Here is a 19,343-nt window from a genome sequence, read left to right as displayed (position 1 = left end):
GTTGGCCATCAGTATATCTTCTTTGGAGAAATATCTGTTCAGGTCTTTTGCCCCTTTTTTAATTGTGTTGGTAGTTTTGTTGTTGTTGAGATGCATGAGTTCTTTATATATTTTGGAGATTAAGCCCTTATCAGATGTATGATTATCAAATATCTTCTCCCAATTATTAGGTTGTCTTTGAGTTTTGTTGATGGTTTCATTTGCTGTGCAGAAGGTTTTTAGTTTGTTGTAGACCCATTTATTTATTTTTTCTAGCGTTTCTCTTGCCCGGTCAGACATAGTGCTTGAAAATATGTTGCTAAGACCGATGTCGAAGAGCGTACAGCCTATGTTTTCTTCTAGAAGTTTCATAGTTTCAGGTCTTACATTCAAGTCTTTAATCCATTTGGAGTTAATTTTTGTGCATGGTGTAAAGTAAGGGTCTACTTTCATTTTTTTGCATGTGGTTATCCAGTTTTCCCAACACCATTTGTTGAAGAGACTTTCTTTTCTCCTTTGTATGTTCTTGGCTTCTTTGTCAAAGATTAGCTGTCCATAGATGTGTGGGCTTATTTCTGGGCTTTCGATTCTATTCCATTGATCTGTGTGTCTGTTTTTGTGCCAGTACCACGCTGTTCTGGTTACTATAGCTTTGTAGTATATTTTGAAATCAGGGAGTGTGATACCTCCAGCTTTGTTCTTTTTTCTCAGGATTCCTTTAGCTATTTGGGGTCTTTTGTTGTTCCATATAAATTTTAGGATTCTTTGTTCTATTTCTGTGAAAAATGTTGTTGGAACATTGATAGGAATTGCATTGAATCTATAGATGGCTTTAGGAAGTATGGACATCTTAACCATGTTAATTCTTCCAATCCAAGAGCTCCGAATATCTTTCCATTTCTTTGTGTCTTCTTCAATTTCTTTCAGAAATGTTTTATAGTTTTCGGTGTACAGATCTTTCACCTCTTTGGTTAAGTTTATTCCTAGGTATTTTATTCTTTTTGTTGCAATTGTAAATGGGATGGTATTCTTAATTTCTCTTTCTGCTACTTCGTTGTTAGTGTACAGAAATGCAACTGATTTTTGTATGTTGATTTTGTATCCTGCAAATTTACCATATTCGTTTATTACTTCTAAAAGTTTTCTGGTGGATTCTTTAGGGTTTTCTATATATAAAATCATGTCATCTGCAAATAGTGAGAGTTTCACTTCTTCCTTTCCAATTTGGATCCCTTTTCTTTCTTTCTCTTGCCTGATTGCTCTGGCTAGGACTTCCAGTACTATGTTAAATAGGAGCGGTGAGAGTGGGCATCCTTGTCAGGTTCCTGTTCTTAGAGGGATAGCTTTCGGTTTTTCACCATTGAGGATGATATTAGCTGTGGGTTTGTCATATATGGTCTTTATTATGTTGAGGTACTTTCCTTCTATCCCCATTTTATTCAGAGTTTTTTCATAAATGTATGCTGCATCTTGTCAAATGCTTTCTCTGCATCTATTGAGATGATCATGTGATTTTTATTCTTCATTTTATTAATGTGGTGTATTTCATTGATTGATTTGCGAATGTTAAACCATCCCTGCATACCTGGAATAAATAACACTTGATCATGGTGTATAATCTTTTTAATGTATTGTTGTATGCGATTTGCTAGTATTTTGTTGAGGAGTTTTCCATCGATGTTCATCAGTGATATTGGCCTGTAATTTCCTTTTTTTTTTTGTGTCGCCCTTTTCTGGTTTTGGTATCAAGGTAATGTCGGCTTCGTAGAATGAGTTAGGGAGCTTCCCCCGCTCCTCAATTTTTTGGAAGAGTTTGAGAAGGATAGGTATTAAGTCTTCTTTGAATGTTTGGTAGAATTCACCAGGGAAACCGTCTGGTCCTGGACTTTTATTTTTGGGGATGTTTGTGATTACTGTTTCAATCTCCTTACTGGTGATTGGTCTATTCAAATTCTCTACTTCTTCTTGATCCAGTTTTGGAAGATTGTGTGATTCTAAGAATTTATCCATTTCTTCCAGATTGTTGAATTGGTTGGCATATAGCTTTCCATAGTATTCTCTTATAATCTTTTGTATTTCTGAGGCGTCTGTTGCAATTTCTCCTTTTCATTTCTGATTTTACTTATTTGTGCCTTCTCTCTTTTTTTCTTGGTGAGTCTAGCTAAAGGTTTGTCAATTTTGTTGATCTTTCCAAAGAACCAGCTCTTGGTTTTATTAATTTTTTCTATTGTTTTCTTGGTCTCTATTTCATTTATTTCTGCTCTGATTTTTATGATTTCCCTTCTTCTACTGATTTTGGGCTTTGTTTGTTCTTCTTTTTCCAGTTCCTTTAGGTGCATTGTTAGATTGTTTATTTGAGATTTTTCTTGTTTGTTGAGATAGGCCTGTATTGCTATGAACTTCCCTCTTATAACTGCTTTTGCTGTATCCCATAAATGCTGGCATGTCGTATTTTCATTTTCATTTGTCTGCAGGTATTTTTTGATTTCTTTGATTTCTTCATTGACCCAGTCATTGTTCAGTAGCATTTTGTTTAATCTCCACATATTTGTGGCTTTTCTGATTTTCTTCCTATAGTTGATTTCTAGTTTCATACCGTTATGGTCAGAAAAGATGCTTGGTAATATTTCAATCTTCTTAAATTTATGGAGACTTGTTTTGTGGCCTAATATGTGATCAATCCTGGAGAATGTTCCATGTGCATTTGAAAAGAACGTGTATTCTTCGGTTTTTGGATGGAATGCTCTGTATATATCTACCAGGTCCATCTGTTCTAGTGTGTCATTTAAGGCCAATGTTTCCTTATTGATCTTCTGTTTGGATGATCTATCTGTTAGTGTAAGTGGAGTGTTAAAGTCCCCTACTATTATTGAGTTACTGTCGATTTCTGTTTTTATGTCTGTTAATAATTGCTTTATATATTTAGGTGCACCTACCTTGGGTGCGTAGATATTTAGAAGTGTTATATTGTCTTGTTGGATTGTTCCCTTCATCAGTATGTAATGACCTTTTTTGTCTCTTTTTACAGTTTTTGTTTTAAAGTCTATTTTGTCTGATATGAGTTCTGCTACCCCAGCTTTCTTTTCATTGCCATTTGCATGGAGTATCTTTTTCCATCCCTTCACTTTCCGTTTGTGAGTGTCTTTAGGTCTGAAGTGTGTCTCTTGTATGCAGCATATATATGGGTCTTGTTTTTTTAACCAGTCAGCCACCCTATTCCTTTTAATTGGAACATTTAGTCCATTGACGTTTAAAGTAGCTATTGATATGTATCTACTTACTGCCATTTTGAACTTTTTTTTCTCAGTGTTACGGTAGTCCTTCTCAGTTCCTTTCTACTTTTATACAGAATTGATGGTCTGTTTTGTTTGACCTCTGTCTGAAAGGTCTGCTCTTTAACTCCCCTCCTCCTTCCTTTTATGTTTTTGATATCATATCTAACCTCTATTTTGTGCATTTGTATCCATTACCCTCTTATCATGGAAATAGATAATTTTTCCTATTTGTAGTCTTCTCTTTTCCCCTTAAATCAATCCCTTTAACATTTCTTGTAGCACTGGTTTCTTGGTGACAAACTCATTTAATTTTTACTTGTCTGGGAAATTTTTGAGCTCTCCTTCCATTTTGAATTATAACCCATCTGGGTTGAGTATTCTTGGCTGTAAGTTTTTTCCTTTTAGCACTTTAAATATATTGTGCCACTGTCTTCTAGCCCCTAAGGTTTCTGCTGAGAAGTCAGCTGATAGCCTTATGGAGTTTCCTTTGTTTGTAACTTGACTTTCTCTTGCAGCTTTTAGGATTCTCTCTTTATCTTTAATTCTGGACATTTTGATTATGATGTGTCTTGGTGTGGGCCTCTTTGGGTTTATCTTGTTTGGAGCTCTCTGCGCTACCTGTACCTGAATGTCTGTTTCCTTCCTTAGGTTAGGGAAGTTTTCATCTATTATTTCTTGAAATAGATTCTCTGCTCCTTTGTCTCACTCTTCTCCTTCTGGGACACCCATAACACGGATGTTAGTGCGCTTGATGTTGTCCCAGAGGTCCCTAGACTGTCCTCACTCTTTTTAATTCTTTTCTCTTTCACCTGTTCAGCTCGGGTAATGTCTTCTAGTCTTTCATCCAGCTCAGAGATCCGTTCTTCTGTATCTTCTACTCTGCTTTTGAGTCCCTCTAGTGAATTTTTCATTTCCAGTATTATATTCTTCATTTCTGATTGGTTCTTTTTTATATCTTCCATTTCTTTGTTGACATTCTCACTGAGTTCATCTGTTCTCCCCAGATCAGTAAGCATCCTTAACACTCTTAGTTTGAACTCTCTGTCAGGTAGGTTGCTCCTTTCTGTTTCACTTAGTTCCTTTTCTGGGGTTTTGTCCTGTTCCTTTACTTGGAATGTATTCCTTTGCCTCCTCATTTTGCCTCTTTCCCTGTGCTTGTGTCTACGTATTATGTAGGTCAGCTACGTCTCCTGCTCTTGGATAGGTGACCGTATGTAAGTGATGCCTTAGGAGGCCTGCAGTGTGCTTCCCTCTGTTCTCAACGTTCCAGGAGTGACCCCTATGTGGGCTACGTGTGTCTTTCTGTTGTGGCCTGTTTGCTCTCCCTGTACGTGCCCAGGGAGGCTGAACTATGCTCCTGGCCAGCTGTTGTAATATTCAGCTGCTTGTAGTTGTTGTGGGCTCTTCAGTCTCTTTATCAGATGTGAGGAGCCCCAGCACCGTTGGCTGCAATTTCTAATACCACATTTGTGTTGCAGTATTTCTTTTAAGTCAGTATGCTCCCATCATGACAGGTTGTTAGGCTCAGGACCTTACAATTGCTGTAAGCCTCCAGCCTTTAGGTCTCTTGTCAGCTCTCTGAGGATTGCAGCTGTGTGGTGCTGGCCTCAGGTACAGGAGCACCCAATTGTTTCAGGCTTTTGAAGGTGGGGCAAACCCCCATGTGGGTCTTTGAGAAAGACAAGTCTTCTGCAGCTGACAAGCCCCACTGCCCACAGGTCCACACACACAGTCAACACAGTCCTGCCCCGTGTGCGAGCCCCAACCTCCTGAAGCGGACCCAGTCTCTCCATGGTGGGTGCCCCACACACTCCACCACCGCCCTACACTCTCCACCTGTTCCTTGTGCATGCCCTGCCCCACTGAAGTGGGCTCAGTTGCCAGGCTGCAGAGAATCCAGTCACCAATCTATATAGGCCCACAAGTTGCCTGAGGGCTTGTTGTTGGGTGGGGCCAGTCTCTAGGGTGGGCTGCCTGCCCTGGCTGAGGTGGATTAAATCGGTGCTCTAGTGGGTGGGATGTTCCTGGGCTAGCAGGCCTCAAGGAGAACTCCAATGGCTTCTGTGTCAGGCCACAACAATGGCTGCCGCCAATGTCCCAGTCCCTGGAGAGGTCTCACCTCTCACCGAGATGCACTCAGGGCCTATCAGGTGAGTCTCTTTTCACCAAAGCACTGTGCACCTTTCTTTCTGGTGATTTTACATTGCTTTCTGAAATGGGTGAGTTTGTGTGTGGGCCCTTTAAGAGTTGGTTTTAATTTCTTTGTGAACCAGCTTTTCTGGGGGTACTCCCCAATGTTTTAGTAGCAGGCAAAGTCAGATATTATGCCACTCGTCTTGATTGCGCTGGGTCCACAAAATGCCCACAATGGGGGTGCTCGCCGGCTCAGGGTCTCGCGCCTCCAGGGAGGGCTGGGTACCTTTGGGCTGCTCCCGGGCAGCTGTGAGGCACTGCAGCTTGTGAAGGCAGCGTTTTTCCTCTCCAGAAGGGAGTTTCTGCCTCTTCTACCTCAGTTAAGATTGTCCATTGTTGCAGGAGTTCCTCTTATCCAGTTTTCAGTTCTGTCTCAGGGGTAATTTTTCCAAGAGTAGTTGTAAATTGGCTGTGTCCGCGGGAGGAGGTGAGTTCAGAGTCTGCCTATGCTGCCATCTTGACTTCCCTCAGAAAATAAACTCTTATATGAGCTTACCGCTGCTTTCCTCCCATATCTACATGTCAAGGAATTCAAAATTACTGTGAGTTCCTGGTATGATTTAAAGTGAAACATAATATCAGTTTCTAAAACGTAGTTATTGCACCGCATTCCACTTTGCTATAATTAAAAGTAAAGGATTTAATTATTAATTATTCTAATCTAAATTCAGCACTAAACCAGAAAAACACTTTCTGTTCTTTCCACAGAAAAAATCATAAAGCAACTCACTTTTGCATCTCTCAAATTCCATTTTCTGGTAATGATTCAAGACTGTGTCTCAGCCTTATTTTAATTATTTAGAGACCTTGTACAAAGTCCAATGTTAACTTTACAGAATCACTGAAGACAAGTGCATTCAGAGAGTAAACCTTTAAACAGATTTCATTGTCAACGGCTAGAAGTGTCTCTGGTATATACTTTTCTCTATGATGTTACTAAAAAAATAATACCTCCCAATTCCAAAGGACTAGAGATACTGCTTCCACTGCTCTGTTGCAGTAGTGAGGTGGGTGGGACCCATTGATGAGAAGCTGGTGTGAGTTCACACAGACTTAGCCTAAATTAATGAAAGGAAACTTTTTTCTCCCTTTAAACTTATCTCCATAAAGCTATTGTGCCTCTTCTTGAGGATCACCTGTTCATGCTCAATGGCCTTTGAGGAGCTCCTGGATCGAGTTGGTGGCCTTGGGAAATTCCAGATCCTTCAGATGGTTTTAGGTCTTCCTTCTGTCATGATACCAATCTGTCATTTGTTATTGGAGAACTTCACTGCAGCCATTCCTAGTCATCGTTGCTGGGTCCACATCCTTGACAATGACACTGTCTTTAATAATGACACTGGGATCCTCAGCCCTGATGTCCTCCTGAGAATCTCCATCCCACTCGACTCAAACTTGAAGCCAGAGAAATGTCGTCGCTTCCTCCACCCCGAGTGGCAGCTTCTTCATCTGAATGGGACCTTCCCCAACATGACTGACCTAGTCACGGAGCCCTGTGTGGATGGCTGGGTGTATGACCGAAGCTCCTTTCCCTCCACCATTGTGACTGAGGTAAGAGGTCCCATTTACCTCTTGTGAGTACATGGTCTGGGTGTTTAGAATAACGTAAATAAACATGGTTCAAGTCTTCAGTTACTGTGTAGATACTATAGTTAGCTTTCTTTCATTCTCAGCAAATAGTGATTGCTTATCTTTTTAACTGCCAAGCACTTACGCTGAAATTAAGGTCAGTGAAATCAACAAATTAGACATGAATTCTACTATCACAGAGCTTGAAATCAAGTGTGAAGACTGATTAGACAAGTAGGTACTTGATATAATGTGTGAAAAATTATTCTTGGTCACTTGCGCATGGCCTAGCTGCAAATTGGAAATATCTGTATTAATTTTTAAAAATCTCCATGCCCCGACTACTTGTGAGAGAGGCAAATCAGAGTGTGTTTCAGTCTAGGTGTGAAATTCAGGCATTAGTATTTTTTGGAAAATCTCCTCAATGTTTTCAATGTGTGGCAAAGATTGGGAACCACTAAGGTATGGAGTGCTGAGTGAATATAAAGATTGGCCCTAATATAACTTAGGAGAGTTAATTGAGGATTTCAAGAGAACGCCAGGCTTAAGCTGAGACTTGAATGATACAGATCAGTAAATGTAGTAAAAGCAGGCTGGAGAGTCTGTCCACTGAGGTGTGTTAGAGTGAGTGAACACTGAGGGATTATAAGCTGCTGTGAACTCCTCTGTGCTGGTTTCCTTCTCTTCCAGTGGGACCTAGTATGTGACTACCAGTCACAGAAATCAGTGGTTCAGTTCCTATTCATGGCTGGAATGCTGGTGGGAAGCCTCATATGTGGCCCTCTCTCAGACAGGTGAGTGTCCCCAGGTCACTGTTGTCCTTATTCTGTGATGTTTTCATCTGCTTATGATTAATTCTTTCATAAAGAAGTCTTTACTGAGTTCCAGTATGCAATTTACACTGTTGTGGGTTGCCTTGGTTCCCAGGGAGCTAGAGATGGAAATGTAGAGTTAGAGTCAGTGTGATGAATGCCATTTTGTTGCCACATAGCTCTCTGTACAGAACACAGAAATGACAGCTCCATAAGACTTGGGGGCCTTTCAGAACAGAGTTTAGAGGAAAGGCACCATTATACAAAATACTTTATTTAGAAAGAGAAGAAGGAGTTACCTATGGGAAGGGAGAGGAAGGTGCTGCAAGACAGTGTGTTCAGCTTGTTTGAAGACACAGATATGGAGAACAACTTTGTAGGCCTTCCCCAGGGCTTCTGTGTTAAGTCCCTCTTGGACTAAGTGAGCTAAATGCTTGTGGGTTCCCAGATTGGTGGTCAGGTCATGATTGCCCCATTTTAATGAGTAGACATTTCTATAAAACCTGGATGCGTAGTGAGGTGGCACTGAAGATGTACTAAGAAATAATTGTGGTTATAATCTGGATGGTAGATCTTGTAAAAAAAAAAAAAGCTTGTTAGAGGTAATTTTTGCAATCATATAAGGTAATTAATCTAAAGACCTCGAGTGTCATGATTTGTGGTGTGAGAAGTTTGGGGTATGTGGTGCCTAGCAGTTTTCATCTTGAAGTAGGCAGAAAACTATGACCGTCACACACTCAGGTCTCCCATAAAGGAAAAGGAAAACTTAAAGTATCCTCTATCATCAATAAGCTTAACATCATTGAATATTTCAGCTGAAAATTGTGAACTCTGAGTGTATCACCCTAAATGTAATTCATAAAAGATTTCAGAGTCACATTATTAGTATCAACCAGTCTTCTGACCAAGCCCTTTACGATGATTCACAATAAAATGCTAATTGATCAGTTTACATGGGCATAGGAGAGGAGATGTGTGTGTGTGTGTGTGTGTGTGTGGGAAAGAGGGTTATGACAGGAGATGAGAGTGGAAAATTGGGTGAAGAATAGGGATACTTATAGCTAAGCTAAAGATTTTCAACTAAACATAGGTAAAAAGCTTCTGTACATTGGCTTTGGCAGCAAAAGTACAGCCGATGAAAGCAGAAATAGACAAGTGGGATTACATCAAATTAAAAAACTTGTTTACAGCAAAGGAAACAATCTACACAACTAACAGGAAACTACCACAATGGGAGAAAATAGTTGCAAACCATATATCTGATAAATGGTTAATATTCAAAATATTAGGGAAGTACTACTCAATTAAAAAAAACACAAATAACCTGATTTAATAAATGGGCAAAGAAACTCAATAGATATTTCTCCAAAGATGACATAGAAATAGCCAAGAGACATATGAAAAGGTGCTTAACATCACTAATCATCAGGGAAATGCCAACCAAATCACAATGAGATTTAACCTCACACTGGTTCGGATGGCTATTATATCCAAAAAAATAGCGGATACGGACCAATGTCCGGGAGGATTTTCCCCATGTTTTCTTTTAGGAGTTTTATGATTTCAGGTCTAATGTTTAAATCTTTAATCCATTTTGAGTTAATTTTTGTGAGTGGTGTAAGATAGGGGTCAAATTTCATTCTTCTGTATGTGATTATCCAGTTTTTCCAACACCATTACTAAAGAGACTATCCTGTCCCCATTTAGTATTATTGACTCCGTTATCAAAAATTAGTTGACCATAATTCTCTTCAGCCTAGGGAGTGGGTCCACCTCTGTGGGGCAGGGCATGTGCAAAGAGCATGTGGAGAGTATAGGGTGTTGGTGGAGGTGTGGGGCCCCTGCCTTGGGGTGACTGGGTCTGCTTCAGAGGGTTGGAGCATGCACACAGGGAAGGACTGTGTTGACTGTGTGTGTGGCCCTATGGGCAGCAGGGCTTGTCAGCTGCAGAAGACTTGTGCTTCTCAAACAGCCACACATCGTATTAGCCCCACCTTCCAAAGCCTAAAACAATTGGGTGTTCCTATGCCTGGGGCCAGCCCCATCCAGCTGCAATCCTCATAGAGCTAACAAGAGCCTTATAGGCCAGAAGCCTATAGCAATTGTAAGCCCCTGAGCTTAGCAACCAGCCACACTGGGGGCCTATTCACTTAACAGAAAAACTGCAACAGGAATGTGCTATTAGACCATGCAGCCAACTGAGCTAAAACCGTAAAACTCTAAAAAAAACATAGAAGTAAATCTTCATGACCCTGTATTTTTCAATGGATTCTTAGACATCAAAAGCTCAAACAACATAAGAAAAACAGGTAAATTGGACTTCATCAAAATTAAAACATTTGTGCATCAAAGAACATTATCAAGAAAGTGGAAAGACAACTTACAAATGGGTGAAAATATTTGCAAATCATATATCTGGTAATGTTTCATATCCAGAATGTATAAAGAACTCCTAAAACTCAACAACAAAATGATAAACCAATTAAAAATTTGGCAAGGGACTTGAATAGATATTTCTACAAAGAAGATATACAAATGGCCAATAAGCGCATGAAAAGATCCTCAACGTCATCAGTTAGTAGGGAAATGCAAATCAAAACAATAGGAGAAACAACACCTACTAGGATGGCTATAATAAAAGAAATCAGAAATAACAAGTGTTGGTGAGCACGTGGAGAAATTGAAACCCTTGTACATTAATGGTGGGAATGTAAAGTGGTACTAAAAACTAAGACTAAAAAACTAAACATAGACTTGCCATATGAACCAGCAATTCCATTCCTAGGTACATACTCTAAAAAATTGAAAATAGGAACTTAATTGTACATCAAGGTTTGTTGTAGCATTATTTACAATAGCCGAAGGTGAAACAATCCAAGCATTCATCAACAGATTAATGGATTAACAAAATATATATATAGATATGTATATTTTGTTAATCCATTAATACATAGACACACACACACACACACACACACACACACACACACACACACGATGGAATATTCTGCATCCAGAAAAAAGAATAAAGTTCTGGTACATGGTACACCATGGATTAATCTTGAAAAAATTATGCTAAATGAAATAATCCAGACACAAATGGACAAATGTTGTATGCATTCCCTTATATGAAATATCTAGAATAGGCAAATTAATGGAGACAGAAAGTAGATTAGAGATTATCAGAAGGATAAGAGGGAAGAGAGGAATGGGGTGTTATTGCTTAATAGTGATAGAGTTTATGTTTTGAGGGGATGAAAATGTTTTGGAAATAGATAATGGTGATGGTTGCATAACACGAGTGTAATTCACTACTGAATTGTACATCTAAAAAGGATAAAAATGGCAAATATTTTATTATACAGTCATGTGTCAGATAACAATGTTTCAGTTGAGGACAGACCGCATATATGATGGCGGTCCCATAAGTTTAGTACCATATACCTGAGATGTATAGGAGAATATCCCATCTAGGTTTGTGTAAGTGTACTCTATGATGTTCACACAATGACAAAATCACCTAATGACACATTTCTCAGAACATATCCCCAGTGTTAAGCGATGCATGACTGTATATATTTTACCACAATAAAAATATTCAAAAATCTCTTCAACAATCATTGTGAATTGTCTAACTAATTCTGTCACTTTTGCTTCATGTGTTTTGAAGATTTATTGAGTTCATATACATTTGACATTTTCAGCATTATTATTTCTAGAAGTATATTTGGTTACAAATTTACTTTATTTGATATTAATATAAAGACTCCAGGCTTCTTATTATTCCTATTCAAGTTGTATACTTTTTCTGTCAATTTACTTTCAACTTATAACATTTTAAGTACTATTGTGGACAGCATATAATTAAGTCTTCCTTTTTTTAACTCTTTCTGGTAATCTCTATCATTTGATAGTGTTTAACCATTAGCAATTACTTTGCTGTGATTGTTATGGTTTTGTTTCAGTTTATTATTTTCTTTTTGTTTTCCACATTATTTACTTGATGATGACAATGATGATTATGATTTTCAGGCATTGTTTTTGTTCCTAACACTTCCTGCCATTTTGGGGAATTATTTGAATGTTTTTAGAATTCTATTTCAAATATCGCAGAGCAATCCCCAGTCCCAGAATTTGTCTATTTGTTTTCATTACTGGGTATATAGATTAACACATCCTGTTTAGTCCAAGTTGTCTCCAGGAAGGCCTTCTTTTCTTGGCATCCAATGAAACACAGAATTCCCTCTTTCTTATTTGTCCTTCATCTTCTTTCCCTTTCATTCTCCATCTTACATAATTCTTTCCTCTGAGAACTTTCTATAATTTCCTCTCTCTGGGTTGTGGCACTCGTATATTCTGTTGCAGATAAAGCACATTGCTTGGGGCTTATAAATCCTCTTTGTTGTCAAAGAGGGCCTCTTATACAACCCTTAAGCAACTTTGATGATTGTTCCACTGATGTTTCTTTTGCATCAGTTCAGCCTTTGCCTGTACTGTCCTAGAGACCCAAAAACACATTTAGCTTTCTTGTGTTCTACACGCTATACAGACTCTCTATTATGCTAAATACATATGTTAGTGCAATGCATGCTTAAGATCTATTACAATTTCCAACAATGTAGTCTCTTTTATATGGTATCTCTTGGTGTGAGAGACCTCCTGCTGATTGGATGACGAAGCTTTGATATTGTTAGTCTATATTACAAGCAGTGAGCATTACATTTGAGGAAATTTCTATTGTTGATTTAGCTCTTGAGTTTTCAAGCTTTCAGGTCCAAAGAATCACTTGTTAAAACATTCTCTACATTTCAGAATATGCTTTCATTTTCTTAAGTTTTTACAACAAATTGTTATTGCTCCTGTAATCTAACCTGAGTCTCCGTTTCTTAGATTTGGGCGAAAGTTGATTCTCAGATACTGTTTGCTCCTGCTCGCCGTCTCTGGGACCTGCACAGCCTTTGCTCCCACCTTCATCATTTACTGCTTACTACGCTTCTTGTCAGGTTGTTCTTCCACGGCCGTCATCACAAATAACTATATACTTAGTAAGTCATTAATTTTAATCTTCTCCACATTCCAAGTCTTGAATTTGACCTTGAAATTTCACCTTTATCTGACATTAATATCCCAATTGGATTGTCTTTCAGTTGTAGAGTGGACAAGGTCTCAGTCTAAAGCCATGGTAATAACACTGCTGGGCTGGGCCTTTAGTATGGGGCAGATAACCCTAGGAGGACTGGCTTTTGTCTTTCGAGAGTGGCGCACCCTGCAGCTGGTGGTGTCTGTACCATTCTTTGTCTTCTTTCTCTCCTCAAGGTATGAGCTTTGTCTCTCACGTTGTCTCACTGGGATGAAAATGAATATTGATTCAAGACATATTGATTTTCTTATTCCCTGGGTCCTTTCTTATTGTCTGGACCTAAAACCCATGTCTCTCATCTGTTCACTCTCATCTGGAGTGGTCATTCTCGTACTTTCCTAGTATTTGTATAATAGAACATGAGTTTCTATTCCTAACCCAACAAGTAGGGGATATTAGATGGAAAGCAAAAAGCCTCTGTAGTCGATAATCATGTGACAAATAAGTAAGAGAGAGTTGGCTGCACTTGCGAGCTCTTCTTTCATCAGGTGGCTGGCAGAGTCTGCTCGGTGGCTGATTGTCACCCTCAAACCAGATGAGGGCTTAAAGGAACTTAGAAAAGCTGCACACACAAATGGAGTGAAGAATGCTGAAGAAACCGTGAACATGGAGGTGAGCAAGAAAGGGAAGGCAGTTACTGGGCTGGAGGGAAGACTGACATCTGCCTTCTCCTTATTGAGATAGACAAACTGCATCTCTAACAAGGGCGGCTAGCTGAGAATGCAAGCTCAGTTCCCTGTCTCTCATGAGGATCTCAGATAGGAGAAGCTCTGAGCGCTGTGCAACTACCTCTTCCTTTAGTTCACTTCCTGATCTGAATCTATAACCTATGCACTCTTGTGGGTGCCCTGCATCCCCCTATGACCTCATTTTCAAAATAGCATTGGTGCTGAATGATTTTCTGGAGTCTCGCTTAACTCCCTACATCTTCCTTCATATTACTTCACATGATCTGAGAGAAGTGATATTCTAGAAAAAAAGGGAACACATCTTTTTTTCTATACTACAAAAAAAGGGAACACATCTCCAGTGTCCTATTGGGTGCCAGTGCTCACCACAATGCCTGGCACTATGCTGGCAAATGATACATGTTTGTTGTTGTTGTTGAAGGTTTTGAGATCCACCATGCAGGAGGAGCTGGAGGCAGCACAGACCAAAACTACTATATTTGACCTGTTCCGCACACCCAACCTGTGTAAAAGGACCTGTATCCTGCTCTTTTTGAGGTTGGCTTCACACAGTGCATGACAACATTAAAGGAGTGGAGATATGAATATATTTATTTCAAAGGTTATAACAATGTTGTACGGAGGAGATGCTGATTTGGAGATAAAAGATGAGGAAAACACACCAAATAATTGCTGTGTTTGGAGATCATCAAAGGGTTAGAAAAAGACTCACATGGAACTGATTATACAATGACAAGTTAATTATGTCATATCACTCTATCAGTCTCTTCACTGGAGATTGATGTTGAGAACTTTCCTCACAGTACACATTTTGGCATTTAATTTTCATTTTTTCTTTCAGTTTTAATTGAAGCAAATCTTGGAAACAGTAAGGTGAAGAGCTTGTGAATATATACAGCTCAATGAATATTTCAATGTGTAAAATGTAACCAACATCCTGAGCAAGATAGAAAATTCCTAATTCCCCAGAAGGTCCCCTCGTGTATCCCCTATGACAACAGCCAGCACCACCACCACTGCCCCACTCTCATTCCCTCCTCACTGCGCACTCCCTGGCCAAATAAAATTTAACAGCTGTTCTGATCACCATCACCAAAGAGGAGTGTTGCCTGATCTTGACCTTCACATAATGTAAATGATAAAATGGTTCTGTGACAGGCCCCTTTTCCTCAAGTTTATCCATACAAGATTCATCCATTTTGTTGCATGTAGCAGTATGTTGTTTTCTCCCACTGTTTTTACTCCATTAGATGAATACACTACAATTTCTTCACGTACTTTGATGTTAGTGGAAGTGTGTTTGTTTCCAACTTGGGGTGTTCGCACACGGGCTTCTGTAGAAAATCTTGTCCATTATCTCTTGGGGGATATAAGTACTTACATTTATAGGGACAGGAGGGGAAATTTTGAAGACTTACAAAAAAAAAAAAAAAAAAAAAGGACGCAGGACAATATATACCCATTGCCAAGCGTAAGAAAGCAACTATCGAATAGTACAGTTTGGTTTCCCTCTTCCTAGGCATACCCTAGGAGACTGTTCTTCATTTAACTGCATTGTGCTTTTCACCTTTCCCCTATTCACTAGGTCACAGACTCAGGTTTCTGAATCCTAGACAATCAGGGTGGAAAGAAAAAGAAGAGATAAGGTTCAAGAAAGGACTTACTGCCTGGAGATTGCTGTGGTCTATGGTGGTTTCTTCTGCAGTAATGTTGAAATCTAGCTCCCTCTGGGTGGTGTAGATTATTGAAGTGGACTCCTTTCCTTTAGATGCTTTCTGGGTAAATTGTAAATCCCCAGTGGGAACCTTTGATTCCATTTCCTATGGTATAGTTGGTGCATGTTTGTCTGCCTGAATTCTTACATTTTGTCTTAGCCCTAGGAAGTCAGATATGAACCTTAAGTTCCCTCGAGTTGAGTCAGATCCCAGGATGCTGTGCTTCCAAATCAAGGGGACACAAGTAGTCTCTTTGAAGCCTCAATCACTACTTGAGCAGAGGGAAAGTTCTCAAAGTGTTGGGGTTGGGGGAAAAGAGGGAAGACTCCCAGCATACTGACAACCTACAGAAAAGAAATTCTTTCCCTAATTTCCAAGTTTTAATCCTTCTATACTCAACTTCTATACCCCATCCAGTTTGGTGATTGGGTCAGGTTATGTTTCCCTGTCACTGGTAACTCCTAGGGACTCAGACTAAAGAACGACAGGAGGAGTATCATTTTCATATATTGTCATGCAATTATTTATGGTAACTTTAAATTATCACCTTAAAATGAAGTATTATACAAATCAGAGTGGGCCTTTATTCTGTAACATTGATCATTGATTGCCTGGGTCAATATGATCATCAGCTGCAGCATGTAGGCTCTAAATCTTATGGGATGTGTCTTTCCTCTTTTGTTCACTACAGATTTGCCAACATCATAACATTTTATGGCATCTTTATCAATCTTCAGCACTTTGGGAGCAATATTTTCCTGTTCCAGGTAGTCTTTGGAGTTCTGTCTGCCTCAGCCCGATATGTTGCACTTTTAGCGCAGAAGCATATGGGCCGTCGAATAACCCAGATGCTTTTCATGTTCCTGGAGGGACTTTGCATTTTGGTCAACATTTTTGTGCCCCAAGGTGAGATAAGATTGGATTTTTGGGGAAAGAAAGTATCTTTTCCCCATCTTTTAGGGATTGTATTTGTCACCATTGTCTGAAGCAAAGAATAGTCCCAATTAAGGGCTAAGTATTCTCCAAAACCAATCTGGGAGTTTATGATACAGTCTGCTAATAAGTTGTTGGGAAAAGAGCCAAAGGTCAGCTTGGGGCAGCTCAGACATATATTTATCTTCTTCATATCCTGGAAGTATCTGGAAACTGGTGCTATTTCTTCCTGACAGTTTCTCTCAGGCAGCAATTGATCACTTGCCTTTTGGCTATTCACATTTTTAATAACAAGCATGGAGGAACAAGGCCTTCCAATTATATCCCATGTGAGGACACAATATGGTCACTCCCTCTGTCTGGGCTCTTCCTTACTAGCTTTGATAACTAGTCTATTTCCCAATCTCTACCTATCCACATGTGAGTGAGGTGTTAAGTCACCATGACTGCAGCCTTTGCATATGGGAGTCTTCTTGACTTGCAGGAAATGAAAAGAATCCCCCTTTTTCAAGTAGCGAAGGAATGTACAGTGGGAATAAGGAAGTAAACAGATTAAAAGCCTAGTTCATTCCCTGTTAGATTACTTTATAAGTTAATAGAATGATGATATGTATTGATTACGAGAACCTCAGTGGGCATTATGTTTCATCTATCTCTCAATGCAGGAATGTACTTTACAGCATTACAGATAGGTGGACTGCTCCTCAGAATATCATTAATGATGCAGGCTTACTCCCTTACGAAAGAGTCCTTTCCAATGTTATAAAGCTATAATTAGCTTTCTTTTTATGTTGGGCAGAAAACTGACTATCTGAAACTTCTCTTCAGTGGTTCCTTAATTCTGAAATTTTTTTCCAAATAGAAGTTTCCATCCTTTGTTCCTTGTGTCTAACATTCTTCTAGATCTAGCCTCTCTTCAGCCTGTCCACTAGCAGAGTAGTCCTGTCCTTTGATTACTCTATCATGTCATATCCATCCCATGACAATGTTGTATCTACAGTAGGTTGACTGACTCATCCAGGTTTACCTGGGACTTTCCTGGTTTGATCAACGAAAATCCCACATCACTAAAACCCTCTGATTCCCAGGACAACCAGAATGGCTGGTCATTTTCAATTGCGCATTTTAATTGTAAGGTCCTCAAGTTTAGAGCTGAGTCTTAGATTCCATAATTGTCCACATGATGATGCTACCTTCTACAATAAGGATATAACAAGCACTGCACAGAATAGGTAAAAGTAAATTCCTTCCAGACTCACCTTTTCTTCTCCCCTGGCAAATCTCAGATACACAGAGAGATTTTCTGCAATTAATCTGATAATTTTATGTGCTTTTTACCACTCAAGTTGCAAATTCTAAATTTCTCAGCTTATCCATCACTCCATGCTCTCTGTCACTGTACACTTTTTTACAGTATATTTCAAATGTACAAATAACCTATATGGTCTTTTTTCTGACTACATTTGATGGATGCTGATTCCTTCAACCCAGATTTATTAGTCTCACTGGTCTTCCTCTCTCCAGAAATGCAGACCATGCGTGTGGCTTTGGCAAGCGTGGGAATTGGCTCTTCTGCTGCCTCTACCTCCAGTAATTCTGTCCACACAGCTGAACTCATCCCCACCATCCTCAGGTGTGAGTTTATGGATGCTCTTCCAGGGCCCAAAACAGGACTTTCCCAGCTAATCAACATTTATTGCAAGAATAATACAATAAGACCTCTATATTATAAAAGCAATCATTGCAATAGTAATAGTAATGTTATACTAACAACAACTATAGCCAAAGTTTATTGAAAGCCGATTTCATGCCACGCACTGTGCCAAGCAGTACTTCAATGCTCATCTCATTAATCTTTTGGACTACTCATCAGTGTAGTACAATATGTAACATTCGATTTAAAATGATAACAATGAGTCTTAGTACACTTTGAACCTAACAAAGAGAGCTACAAAATTATAGAGCAATGCTCAGAAACAAGTGTTTAACATCAAAGGCCATATATTTAACAATTGTGTTCTACTGTCTTCCATAATCAAGTTAAAACAACATATCACAAATTATGTATGTGGATTTTTACTGGATTATTATGTGTTGTCGTTTACCTCTCAGGGCAAGAGCTTCAGGACTAGATATAGTGGCCAGTAGGATTGGGGCAGCACTGGCTCCTCTCTTGATGATTCTCAAGGTATATCTTCCCACTTTGCCATGGATCATCTATGGAGTCTTCCCCATCATTGGTGGTCTTGTTGTCCTTTTTCTACCTGAAACCAGGAATCAGCCTCTGCTTGACGTCATCCAGGATGTGGAAAAAGGGTGAGTAAACTTTCTAGCCACCCCCTGGGACGAAGGGGCTGGTTTTAGTGGTGAAGAGATAAATATTAGCTCTGTTGTGATGGTGCATACTACCTGCCCTCATGAGAGACACACATTCATGATGGTATTTCATGATTCTCAGATCCATAACAGCCTGGGATACGAAGGGGAAAGAAATGAGATAGCCAATGAAGGAATAATGTTTTGAAGATCACATAGAGTTAAAGACTCTCTTTGAAAAGACAATAAAGGAAATAAATCTTGTTTAGTTGCCTGTGAGAGTTGGGCAATTTTGCTGCCACAAGTAATGGAAAGATTGAGGATAGAGAAAATAAGAAACTAATAAGAGATGTTTTTAAATGATACAAATGGTATATTAGTTTCCTAGGGCTTCCATAATAAAGTTCCACAAATTGAATTACTTCAACGACAGAAATTTATTTTCTCACAGTTCTGAAGCCTGGAAGTCTGAGCTCAAGTTGACAGCAGGGCCATGATCCCTCTGGAGGCTCTATGGAAGTATCTGTTCAGGCTTCTCTCCTAGTTTCTGGTAGTTCCTTGGCTTGTGGCAGCAGAACTCCAGTCTTCACATGGCATTCTCCCTGGCATGCCTCTGTGTCCAAATTCCCCCATTTTATAAGCACACCAGTCATATTGGATTCGAGGCCCACTGTACTCCAGTATGACTTCATCTTAACTAATTATATCTGCAACAACCCTAT

At 39.3% G+C, this 19,343-nt stretch overlaps 1 protein-coding gene across 2 annotated transcripts in view; it reads left to right on the top strand.

The window, feature by feature from the left end:
• Nucleotides 1-6,596: 6,596 nt before the first annotated feature.
• The window catches only part of LOC131394919 (solute carrier family 22 member 10-like), a 48,931-nt gene continuing 36,184 nt past the window's right edge, over nucleotides 6,597-19,343 (top strand). The window contains exons 1-9 of one of the 2 annotated variants that reach the window (XM_058526616.1): nucleotides 6,597-6,998; nucleotides 7,707-7,810; nucleotides 12,719-12,873; nucleotides 12,976-13,144; nucleotides 13,457-13,580; nucleotides 14,079-14,194; nucleotides 16,064-16,278; nucleotides 17,830-17,938; nucleotides 18,418-18,621. In XM_058526616.1, coding sequence (XP_058382599.1) covers nucleotides 6,597-6,998; nucleotides 7,707-7,810; nucleotides 12,719-12,873; nucleotides 12,976-13,144; nucleotides 13,457-13,580; nucleotides 14,079-14,194; nucleotides 16,064-16,278; nucleotides 17,830-17,938; nucleotides 18,418-18,621 — 1,598 coding nt within the window. The remainder of the gene's footprint in view (nucleotides 6,999-7,706; nucleotides 7,811-12,718; nucleotides 12,874-12,975; nucleotides 13,145-13,456; nucleotides 13,581-14,078; nucleotides 14,195-16,063; nucleotides 16,279-17,829; nucleotides 17,939-18,417; nucleotides 18,622-19,343) is intronic. The other variant, XM_058526617.1, reaches the window with a different exon arrangement.

Source organism: Diceros bicornis, chromosome 31 (assembly GCF_020826845.1).
Source record: "Diceros bicornis minor isolate mBicDic1 chromosome 31, mDicBic1.mat.cur, whole genome shotgun sequence".
Taxonomy (NCBI): domain Eukaryota; kingdom Metazoa; phylum Chordata; class Mammalia; order Perissodactyla; family Rhinocerotidae; genus Diceros; species Diceros bicornis.
This window is presented reverse-complemented; position numbering and strand designations above follow the sequence as displayed.